General features: G+C 35.1%; 1 protein-coding gene across 1 annotated transcript in view; it reads left to right on the top strand.

The window, feature by feature from the left end:
- Positions 1-12,594, top strand: part of FAM199X (family with sequence similarity 199, X-linked) — a 28,420-nt gene that overhangs the window by 2,916 nt on the left and 12,910 nt on the right. The window contains exon 2 of the mRNA XM_067724425.1: positions 5,401-5,620. Coding sequence (XP_067580526.1) covers positions 5,401-5,620 — 220 coding nt within the window. The remainder of the gene's footprint in view (positions 1-5,400; positions 5,621-12,594) is intronic.

Below are 12,594 nucleotides of genomic sequence, written 5' to 3'. Positions count from 1 at the left end.
TGATTTACCTTTATTTTGCTTCTTCCTTGTTACCTGATAACAAAACTATGGAGATTGTTTAAATAATGCTGTTGATAAGGGCCTTATGATGATGATGATTTTGTGTCTGCTCATTTACTGGACTCTGGGGTATCTATGCAGTCTTCGTTAATCAAGAGAGTCAAGGCACTATTACTTATGATTCCTAAGTTTGAATGTTCGTTGCGTTTAGAGTCACCTGTGACTTAGATTGGTGTGTTACTGGTCTAGGTTCAGTGGAAAATAAATTACATGAACATAGCCAGCTTCCTGAGAATTCACTTTTCTAGGAGTATCTTTTAGGATTTTATGACCAAGTTGGGTTTGTCTAGAATTGGGGGGGAAATAAAATAAACGTCAGTAAGCCAAAAAAACTTAAAACTTATTTCATTTTTAATTGAAATATCAATATGGAATATATATATAGTTTTAAGGCTTTTTTTTAGTTTGGGGGACAGGATTTTTCTGGTGTAATTGTGGGTTTTCTCTTAGCATTTGTCCACGGTAACTTCCACTGTCATCAAAAAAGGATATCATTTAGCAAATTGAAAAAAATATAATGATATTGGTAGGTCCTATAATTAAGTTGCGAGATGAAGGAGGTTAGTATGAACTAATCAGTGTGTTATTCTCTTCCTCTTTCAGGAGTGCATCAGTACTTTGACATTGAACAATTGTGAAAAGCATGTGGGAGGACAGTGCCTCACTTTTGTATACCCTATTGGCAGGATACAAAATGAACTACGTATTGTATAAAGCAGTTACTCAGTTCTGTGATTTCAGAGCCCCATTTTCAATCACCATTAACTAGAAAAAGCCCAAGACTACCGTGTGCCTTTTGTTCTACCCACAGTTTTCCTGTCTTGTTAGAGAATTAGAGGTGCAGAAGAGTTGTGAGTACAGGTGGGAGAATCACGCTTCATGAAGTGAGATATATTACAGAGGCAGGAGGAATTTGGTTTGGGGGCTTGTTGTGACAAATTGAGAATGGGGATCAGGCTTTGGAGAACTATTTAGGCTAGAAATGTCGATTTCTAGAACAGAGATTCCAGTAGTGTGATAGGAGTGGAACTGTGGGGTTACAGAGGCTGAGAGAATAGAAGACACTTTTCAATAAATTCAGCAGGGAAAGGAAGGAGAGATGTGGTAATTTGAAAAAAAAAAGTGAAGGTTTCTTCATTTGTTTTTTGCCTTGTTTATTTATTTATTTTCCAAGAACAGATGTTTTAGCTCCTTAGAAGCAGCCCACAGGAAAGAGAGAAATTGAAAATACAAGATCAGGTGGGATGACAGGAGATGGATGGGATTAACTCAGAAGGCCAAATGGAAAAATTAGCCTTAGAAATGACATGGAATTTTGTTTACTTCCCAGACTGTAGAGGGGGTAGGAGGGATGGGTAAGGATCCCAAGACAGTGGAGGTCGCTGGGAGGAGAGTTGGAAATTTGAATGAGTAAGTAGGGGGGTTGTGTCATCTGCTCTAACTTGGGACCTTGATGGCCTGTTGGGCTCCAGAGGAGTAGCAGAAGTCAGGGTGGCTGTATGGGGATTCTGGCAGGGAGTCAGTGATGAATACAAAGAGGACTGTTAACTGAGAATAAATGGCATGGATTTGGAATGGCTTTCATCAACTTGACAGTAGGACTGTATTCCACAGTGCTCATTGCCTGGATTCTTATCCTGAGAGGTAATAGGTCTACCTGAGAGAGAAAGGGCTGCAGAAGAATGTATGTGGTGCACATGCTTTTCTTAATTTTAGAAAAATACCACTGAAAGCCCTTCATCTGTGTATTCTTGCTGAAAAGCCTTGCAGATAAATGTTCTTGGCTTTTTATTTTTAATTAAAATTTGGGCAGCAAGCCTAGTTATTGAGTTAAACCCCATTTCATGGATTCTTTTCAACATTTCTTTTAAAATATGGAGAAAGTCTCCTTTGTGAATAATTGCATGGTTATAGCTAGGATCTTAGTGTTAGGTAGTTTTCTCTTAGTGGAATAAGATGTAAGGGCTTTGTAAATTTGAAGAGTTCAGTGCTGAGCACATGTACACAGTGCTCTTCCATTACACATTTGAAACCAACAGAACAGTCTAAAAGCATCTCTTAAATTTCTATTATAAAAGTTCATTATAGAAAATTGTCGGCATATACGAAACTATAAAGACCACTTATGATCCTTTTCACTAAAGATAACAGCTGTCAACATTTTGATGTTGTTAACCGTTTTTGTTTTTGTTTTTTGGCTGTGCCACATCGCTAGCAGGATCTTAGTTCCCTGACCAGGGATTAAACCCCCACCCCCGGAGTGGAAGCACCGAGTCCTAACCACTGGACCGCCAGGGAATTCCCTGTTGTTACTTTTAATGTTATTTCTTTGTACATACATAATTTTAAAAATCAGGATCCGGCTATATATATAATTTGTGACTAGGTTATTTGCAGTTACATTTTATTTTCTTTTTCAATAAATAGCCTGAAAATATGATTTTTAAAACACCATTATTCAGATATAGAGATATCATTTAATTATTCCCAGTGTTTTGGGGGCATTTGTTTTTCCTTTTTTTGCTATTGTAATATTGTTTGGACATGTTTGTATATACATCTTTTTTCCAAAATTCTATTTGGGGAAAGGAATAGATTCTTAGCAAGGCAATTACTGAGTCCAAAGGAATGAACCTTTTTAAAGCTCTTTGTATATACACTACCAAATTGCTTTTCAGAAAGATTATGCCAGTGCCAATTTAACATTCCCACCAGCAGTGGATGAAAGTACTTCCTACTTGGTTTTTATCTACCTTGTCTTAAAATAATATTTGCATATTAGAAGATAATAGAATTTTTAAAAAACTCAAAGTACTAGTTTTCTATTTTGTAAATGATTGTTTCAAGTATGAGACCAATTTCCTTGCCACTGTTAATTTAAAAAAAAAAAAGAAAAGAACAAGGAGCTAAGGCTTCTAAGAATACCCAGAACCTTGCAATATCTGTTATAAAGTTATAGATCTGGAAAACTGAGGAACATCCTGATTTTGCCCTAAGGTAAGAGCACAAAACCAAGCAAATTCCTGACTCCCTTGTCAGTGATGTAATGATTAGGTTATTAAATATGGCTTAGTTTTTAAAAAAGAGTCATTATTACTCATGAAGGGAAACACATTTCTACTAAGTTTTCGAAGCTAAAAAGAAATTCTTATTAAAAACAATTATCTAACAGCTTTTCCTAGTACACATGACACAGTGCTTTGGCACATTGAAGATGCTGACTAAATGTTTGTTGAGTGTGTGAAAGGACAGAACTTTCACTGTAATTGTCATTCACAGCTTTCTATTGCCTTATTGCATGACTGAGGCAATTTGGTTAATTCTACCAGGTTTGTTGATTTTTAAAAAATGAGGATACTGCTTACCTAGCAATCACGTGATGAAACTAGGTAATGTTACAAGGTATTCTAGGATTCTTAGGTGAGTTTTAGGTTTTTGCCTATTTATAAAAGTTTGTTGACTTCTGCTTTTATATTACTGAACTATAATAGTTTAGAGTGTGTGTGTGTTTCAGTACTTTAAAATACTTTACCTTTAGTACAAAGGAAAAGGTGCCATAAAATTGTCAGGATGCCCAAATTTTGTAAATCAAGAACTTTGGAATTAAGATTAGCTATATAAAATAAGAGGGGAAGTTTAAAAAATGAACACACGATTCAGGAAAAAACTGGATTTAATGAAAGGTGAGAAACAACCTAATGATAGGTAATAACAAGCTTTTATTCAGGAAGTCATTATTTTAGTACCTTATTAGTATCAGATATACTAAATCATGTCTTAAGGGTTAATTTCCCTAGGCTACTGCCAAAGCAATGAAGATTATCTCATTAATAATATAAAGCTAGTGGAAATTTATAAGAGAAAACAGATTTGTAGATTTCAAGATAAAAAAATTTAAAAAAAATATAACCCTGCAACAAATAATACAGACAAAATGTTAATATCCTTAACATATAAAGAACTCTAACAAAATCAACAAGGAAAATATTAACACCTAGTAAAATGCTGTAGCAAAATAGCTAATAATTATTTTTAATTTTGCTCTTGCCAGTAATCAAAGAAATAAAAATTGATATAAAAATGTTTTTCTCCTAACAGCTAGGTAAAATTTTTAAAAATGAAAATTTCGGTGGTGTTAAGGTTGTGGTGAAATGAGCACTTTTATGGACTGCTTTGGGGAGGGCAAATTAGTGCAGCCTTTTCGGAAAAGGCACTTGGCTAAGTATACTGTCACCCTTAGAAGTGTTCATATTCTTTGACTCAGTAATTTCCTTTCAAATAATCTATGTTGAGAGATTATATATATTTATATAAATAATTATAAACAAAACGGTTTCATCTCAGTATTATTTGTAATACCAAAAAAAGAATTGGAAACAGCCTGAGTACCTATTATTGAAGGAATAATGTTAAATAAATTATGATACATTGAATCAGTGGAATATTATATAGGCATTAAAATGTTTTCAAGTAATATAGTTGGGTAAATGTTCAGTATATAATGTTAAGTGAATAAAAGTAGGATACTAATATCTATCTACACACACGCACACACACACAATGCTGATTCTGTAAAAATGTACATATTCTTGTAGAAAAAAGTGCCAAAACATTATGGATCATTTATTGTTAGTTAGTGGAATTATTGGTCATTTTAGTCTTATTCATCACTCCTTTCTTGTTCCAGCATCTTTGCAATGATCCTGTATATCATTGATATGTAAAAGTTATTTAAATATAAGAAACACTTTGAGCTTCTACCTGTGTACTTTGTTGGTGCTTTTCTCTGCCCTGCACTGGCTACTCTCTTCCTTTAATAATAATAGCTGCCATGTATTGAGCACATTTTATGTCTGCTGAGTGCTCTGTATGCATTCTCATATAATGTAAATAGTAACCGCGTTTTAAAGATGATGACCCAGACTTGGGGAGGATTTGTTTCGCTTCAGATCAAACAGCAGGCAAGTGACAGAGCAAGAATTTGAACTCAGTCCGGCTCCAGTCAGACCGATAGGAAAGTAGAGAATAGTGTATTGAACCCCATATACCCATCATGCAGCTTCAACAATTACATATGGCAGTGTGCTTTATCTATACCCCGACTCATTCCTCAACCCCTTCCTTATAATTTTGAGACAAATATCAGACATATTCATTCATAAATATTTTAGTATGTATCTTTAAAAGATAAGAGCTCTTTTGAAAATAATCACAATATCATTATCGTATCTAAAAATATGCTCATATTCCTCATAAATGTAATAATCGTATCCTATTTGTATCTTAAAATTGTGTGGGTTCTGTAGTTTCTGTTGTGATTTCTTTTGTGTTGTTTTTAAGGTGGAACTTAACTTCCTGTGGAACAAGTGTGGCCAGCTCAGAATGCAGTGAGGAGCTGTTTTCATCAGTTTCTGTTGGAGATCAAGATGATTGCTATTCCCTATTAGATGATCAGGACTTCACGTCTTTTGATTTATTCCCTGAGGGGAGTGTCTGCAGTGATGTCTCTTCTTCTATTAGCACATACTGGGATTGGTCAGATAGCGAATTTGAATGGCAGGTAGGATTTTTTTTCTTATATTGCCATCATTACTCCATAAGTAGAAGTATGAATTTCTGTTTTGGTATTTTCATCTCTACCTCAAAGTAAATTTCTCCAATGTTTATTCAGTCCTGGAGATTCTCTGACAGCATTAAGAATTAGAAGAAATATGTATCCTTTATTTTTGCTAACGTACCTTTTAGGCGTCTCACGCTACAGATACCTTTTGTACATTTTCATGTAATTTAATTGTATAATGTTCCTATTATTATATATCATTAGTACCTTTGTGTGCATTAATCCAAGCAAATTTTCTCTTTACTGATAAATGGCCTTCATGTCCTTATAGGCACAATACCTTTACATCAAGGTCACGTTATATATCTAAGATCACAAACCACTGCATAATACATAATTTTTCATTGTTATTAGGAATATAATTTCTCATTTTGTATTCTCTTCATATGTAGAGTTGTTTTTCACCTAACAATGTTTTTTCTTCTGTGGCACATATACCACATAAAATGGCTTTGTGGCAAATTGCACTCATCATAAGGCAGCATTTCCAAACAGTCTTTCAGAAAATGTAGATCATGTTATGGCAACATCCGTTTTCTGATTGTAAAACACAATAACGTTTGAAGAAGCGTTCCTTGCATACAGCAACTGTTATATTCAACAAATACTTGAATATCTACTATGTTTGAAAGCCATCTAAATACTTGAAGTTGTTTTCCAAAGGATGAATCAAACATTTTATTTCAAAAAAATTTTTTTTTATTTTTTATTTATTTATTTATTTGCGGTACGCGGGCCTCTCACTGTTGTGGCCTCTCCACAACAGTTGCGGAGCACAGGCTCAGCGGCTATGGCTCATGGGCCCAGCCGCTCCTCGGCACGTGGGATCTTCCCGGACCGGGGCACAAACGCGTGTCCCCTGCATCGGCAGGCGGACTCTCAACCACTGCGCCACCAGGGAAGCCCTATTTCAAACAATTTTTATTAAAATATCAAATAATACCAAATAGCATAAAATTAAAAATAAGTCTCCAAGTCCCACTCTTCTGTGGTTACCACTGATAAGAGCTTGTGCAGATACAAGTGTGCTTGCACAGCGTTAAAAACACACAGAGGGACTTCCCTGCTGGTCCAGAGGTTAAGACTCTGCGCTTCCACTGCAGGGGCCACAGGTTCGATCCCTGTTCGGGGAAATAAGATCCCGCATACTGCTTGGTGAGGGCACCCCCCACCAAAAAAAAAAAAAAAAAAGACACACAAAAATGGGATCACACTTCAGCCACTGTTTGGCCCTCTGCTTTTTTCAACTACCTGTACTATGTCTCATTCTTTTTGATAACTGCATCATAATTTAATCAGTTCCCTAATGATGAATGTTTAGGTTGGTTTCAGTTTTTTCTTGTTATAAACAATGCTATACTGAAAATTAAGAGGTTTTTAAAGAGGAAAATATAATCCACAGCCCCTCTGTTTTTAAATTTTATTTTATTTCAAATGCTTCTATTTCATATACAGTTGTAAATATGATTTGGATAAAAATTTTTAAAAATTGAGATAAAATATACCATTTTAATAATTCTAACATGTATAATTCAGAGATTTTTAATATATTCACAGTGTTGTGCAGCCATCACCACTATCTAATTCCAGGACATTTCTATCACTCCAAAAGAAACCAATGCCTGTTAGTAGATAGTCCCAATTTCCCCCTGCCCCCATCACCTGGCAACCACTAATCTACTTTCTCTATGAATTTACCTATCTGGATATTTAATATAAATGTACTCATATAATATGTGGACTTTTGTGTCTGGGGTCTTTCACTTAGCATAATGTTTTCAAGGTTCATCCATGTTATAGCATATAGTATTTCATTCCTGTCTTAAGTCAGCTCGAGCTGCTGTAACAAATACCATAGACTGGGTGGCTTAAACAACAAACACTTATTTCTCACAGTTCTGGAGCCTGAAAGTCCAAGATCAGAATGCCGTCATGGACAGGTTCTGGTGAGCACCCTTTTCCTGGTTTGCAGATGATTGCCTTTTGCTGTATCCTCACATAGACGTGGAAGAGAGAGATAGCTCTGGTCTCTTGGTCCTCTTATAAGGTCACCAATCCCATCACACAGGCTCCACCCTCATGACCTCGTATAAACCTAATTACCTCCCAAAGCCCCACCTCCAAATATCATCATGTTGGGGATTAGGACTTCAAGATATGGATTTGGGGGGTGACAAACATTTAGTCCATAACAGTTCCTTTTTATGGCTGAATATTCCATTTTATGGATACATAACATTTTGTTTATTCATTCATCAACTGATGGATTGTTTCCACTTTGGGGCTGTTATAAATAATACTGCTATGATCATTCAGGTACAAGTTTTTATATGGATGTATATTTTTAATTCTCTTGGATATACACTGGAAGTTGCTGGGTCATGTGATAACTTTATGTTTAACTTTTTGGGGAACTGCCAAAATGTTTTCCAAAGTGGCTGTACCATTGTACATTTTCACTAGCAATACATGAAAGTTCCAGTTTCTCCACATCCTTTCTAACACTTGGTATCGTCTGTCTTTTTTATTATAGTCATCCTACTGTGTGTAAAGTGGTATCTCATTGTGGTTTTGATTTGCATTTCCCTAATGGCTAATGATGAAGAGCATCTTTTCATGTCTTATTGGCCATTCGTATATCTTCTTCAGGGAAAATGTCTATTCAGATCCTTGGCCCATTTTTAAATTGCATTGTCTTTTATTGTTGAATTGTAAGAGTACTTTATATGTGATGGCTACTAGGCTCTTATATACATGATTTGAAAAAATATTTCCCATTCTGTAGGTTGTCTTTTCATTTGATATAGTGTCCTTTAATACACAAAAGTTTAAATTTTATAGAAGTCTAATTTATTTTTTCTTAGAGTTCTGTTCTTCTGATGTCATATTTTAAAAACCATTGCTTATTCCAAGGTCATGCAGATTTTTCATCTTTTTCCTTCTTAGAATTTTAGAGCTTTAGTTCCTACATTTAGATCTTTGATCCTTTTGAGTTACTTTTTATATATGGCATAAGGTAGGACTTCCAAGTTCATTCTTTTGCATGTAGATATCCAGTTGTCTCAGCACCAGTTGTTGAAAAGACTAATTTTTTCCTTATCTAATGGTCTTGGTACCCTTGTGGAAATGAATTGGTCATAGATGTTTATAGGTTTAGTTCTGGACTCTTGATTCTATTCCATTGATACATATATCTATCCTTATGCCAGGATATCCTTATCCTTATGTTTTGATTACTCTAGCTTTGTAATAAGGTTTGAAATCAAGAAGTGTGAGTTCTCCCACTTTGTTCTTCTTTATCAAAGTTTAGGATCAGGTTGTCCATTTCTGCAAAAAGGGAAGTTGGAATTTTGATAGGGATTTCATTGAATCTGTAGATCCATTTGGGGAATGTTACTGTCTTAACAGTATTATTAAATATTTCAGTCCATGAACATGGGCTGGAATGTATTTAAGCCTTCTTTAATTTCTTTCAATGATGTTTTATAGTTTTCTGTGTTTAAGTTTTATAGTTCCTTGGTTCAGTTTATTCCTAAACATTTTATTCTTTTGATACAGTTGTAAATGAAATTGTTTTCTTAATTTCATTGTTTGGATTATTCATTGCTAGTGTATAGGAATACAGTTGAGTTTCGTATATTGATTTTGTACCTGCAACTTTGCTGTACTTATGTATTAGTTTTAATAGTTCTCTTTTTCTGTGTGGATTCTCTAGGGTTTTCTATATTTAAATCATGTCATCTGTGAATAGAGATGGTTTTCCTTCTTCATTTCCAATCTGGATAGTTTTTTTTTTTTCTTGCTTAATTGCCCTGGCTAGATCTCCAGTACAGTGTTGAATAGAAGTGGCAAAAGCAGGCATCCTTGGTTTTTTTCCTGATCTTAGGGGAGAAGCTTTCAGTCTTTCACCTTTGAGTATGTTAGCTGTAGGTTTTTCACAAATGTCCTTTATTACCATATTGAAGCATTTCCCTTTTATTCCTAGTTTGTTCAGTGTTTTTATCTGAAAGGGTGTTAGATTTTTTGGTTTGTTTTTTGTTTTGTTTTGTTTTTGTTTTGCTGTACGCGGGCCTCTCACTGCTGTGGCCTCTCCCATTGTGGAGCACAGGCTCCGGATGCGCAGGCTCAGCGGCCATGGCTCACGGGCCCAGCCGCTCCGCGGCATGTGGGATCCTCCCAGACCGGGGCACGAACCCACGTCCCCTGCACTGGCAGGACTGTCAACCACTGCGCCACCAGGGAGGCCCCTACATTGATTTTTGTATGATGACTCACCCTTGCATTCCTAGAAGTAATCCTAATTGGTCATGGTATATAATCCTTTTAATTTGCTGCTGGATTTGGTTTGCTAGTATTTTGTTGAGGACTTCTGCATCGGTTTTCATAAAGGTTATTGGTCTGTAGTTTTCCTTTCTTGTGATGTCTTTGTATCACTTTGGCCTCATAGAATGAGTTGGGCAGTGTTCCCTTCTGGATAAGATACTATAATAAAATTCTCATTTAACATATAAACTTCTTCATGATCTGCAAATTATTCACTTAATGACTACATAATAGTCCTGGTACTCTAGTATGTCAGAACTTATGAAACCATTCCACTATTTACCTCTGTTTCAGTTTTTTTTTCTATTATAGATAACACAGCAGTGAGCATCTTTGTGTGGGTACTTTTTTTATTTTTCAGTGCCTCGTTTTTAAAAAAATTTATTGAAGTATAGTTGATTTACAATGTTGTATTAATGTCTTATGTACAGCAAAGTGACTTGGTTATACATATATATATATATATATATATTCTTTTTCATCTTCTTTTCCATTATGGTTTATTACAGGATATTGAATATAGTTCCCTGTGCTATACAGTAGGACCTTGTTGTTTATCCATCCTATATATAATAGTTTGCATCTGCTAATCCCAAGCTCCCATTCCTTCCCTTCCCTACTTCCCAGTGCCTCATTTTTTTAAAGTGCACACTTTGTATTGAAAATAAGACCACAAGGTTTCTTAACACAGTATAAGCAAATGGAGTTCTGATAATTCTGATAAATATTTTTTCTGCTTATTTCATGTGACTTAATTTAGAGTTATCATCCATAATGTTGCAAAATGGCAGGTGCTTTTTAATTTTAATTGCTGACTTCTTCACTCATTTTATGAGTAGAGTGGAAAACTATCCCCGACCACTCACTGTTAATGCACATGACTGACAACACTGAAACAAAAATAAGGCCTGCCTTAGTAATGTGTTTTCCACTTCTGAAATTGGAGTGTAGGTACTCTGTTACCATGGATATTTGCTGTTTAAATATGCTGAAAGGTTTAAAATGCTCTCTTGTCTTTGTGGGATCTCATAATCATGAACAGTAAATTACCCCAGAAGATAATTACAAATTATGTATTAGGATTAATGTAGGCTAAAAATCATTGACTGTAGTTTAAAAATTCGTATTACCTCTGTTGTGATTAAAATCTGCATCTGTTTAAATCTTTCTTTTAGACAGATGTTTCAGTTACTACTAAAGTAAATATAAATGATTCATAGATTCTCTGGGAAGAGAAATGCTAACTGCTTGGCAAGGCAGGATTTTAACCTTAGAATGAAGTAGCATTTTAGCATTTGAAGTAGCACGAAAACATCTTGCCTTGTTGATAGTTTTCTTTGCTTGCAGTCCTTTTACTATTAAGGATATATTTGACTAGTCTTAGAACTTGAGAAATTATTTTATTGTTGAGCAGGAAAGCATAGAAAATTTAAAGAGTGAGTAATTCAGCTGTCATGCTTGAAACCTAGAGGTACAGTTTGAAATTGCACATCAGCTGTTAAAGAAATGAGCTTACTCATAAAATTTTGCTGCATACTGCAGAAAATATGGCAGAGGTTTGATTTAATTCTCCTTACTTGTCACAATTACTGATTCTAATATAGATATACCAAATATTGTTGTCCATGAAAAATACGAGATGAGAATTATTAAGCATTTTTATCCTGAAATATATTATCAGTTATAAAATGGAAAATTGCTGATCTAATAAATACACAGGAGCACATACAGTTAATTCTCCTGTATATCTGCAGCTCTAATCCCCTATCTCCAATTGACTACTTGACATTTCCAGTTGAATGACCTTATTATTTAATGCTAGCCCATTATCTGATGCTGAGTCCTTGATCAGTGATGCAACTTCCAATTACAGTGTTTCCATGGGGGGAAAAGAAAGACTCTGCTTTGTGACATGTCTTACAGTGTATTGTAAAATGATTATTGTCATTTCAAAGGACACTTGTACTTGCTTTTCTCATTATCACTGCAAACTCTCCATATCCCAAATTGCATTCTTCTCTCATTCCAAACTACCTGCAGGGCAGGACAGCCTGACATAGTCGAAAGCACTGGACTTGTGTCCTTCTTTGGATGGTGCCACTAACCGTATGACCCTCCCTGGATATCATTTTTCCCTTATTTGTACAATGAGGTGTAGGACTAGAAGATCCATATAACATTACTTCAGGTCTCTTGCCATAAAAAATGAGGTCTTTAAGGGTTGTATGTTAACCAGGGTGGGTTGTATGACCATGAAATGTTGCCAGTTTTCTTCTGGTCTCACATATGGCCATTTGACTATTATCCTTATCCATTCAGTTATCAAATAGTCTTATAAATTGTATTTCATTTGAAAATTTCCCTATCTGCTCCCATTTTTCTTTCCATTTTTGCTTATCTTAGTCCAGGCCCAGATCACAAGAAAAGAGCTTCCTAATTCCAGTCTTTCCTCTATTTTGTCCCCATACTGCTTTTTAACTCATCTTCCCTCAGGACAAATTTCATCATTACTACTTCTACTTAGAAATGGTATTGGTCTACTTCTTCATATCATATAACAGCTCTAGTTCGTTTGTTAAACTTTCAAATCC

Source organism: Pseudorca crassidens, chromosome X, assembly GCF_039906515.1.
Source record: "Pseudorca crassidens isolate mPseCra1 chromosome X, mPseCra1.hap1, whole genome shotgun sequence".
In the NCBI taxonomy this organism is placed as follows: domain Eukaryota; kingdom Metazoa; phylum Chordata; class Mammalia; order Artiodactyla; family Delphinidae; genus Pseudorca; species Pseudorca crassidens.
The sequence above is the reverse complement of the archived record's forward strand: the minus strand, read 5'-3'. Positions and strand labels throughout refer to the sequence as shown.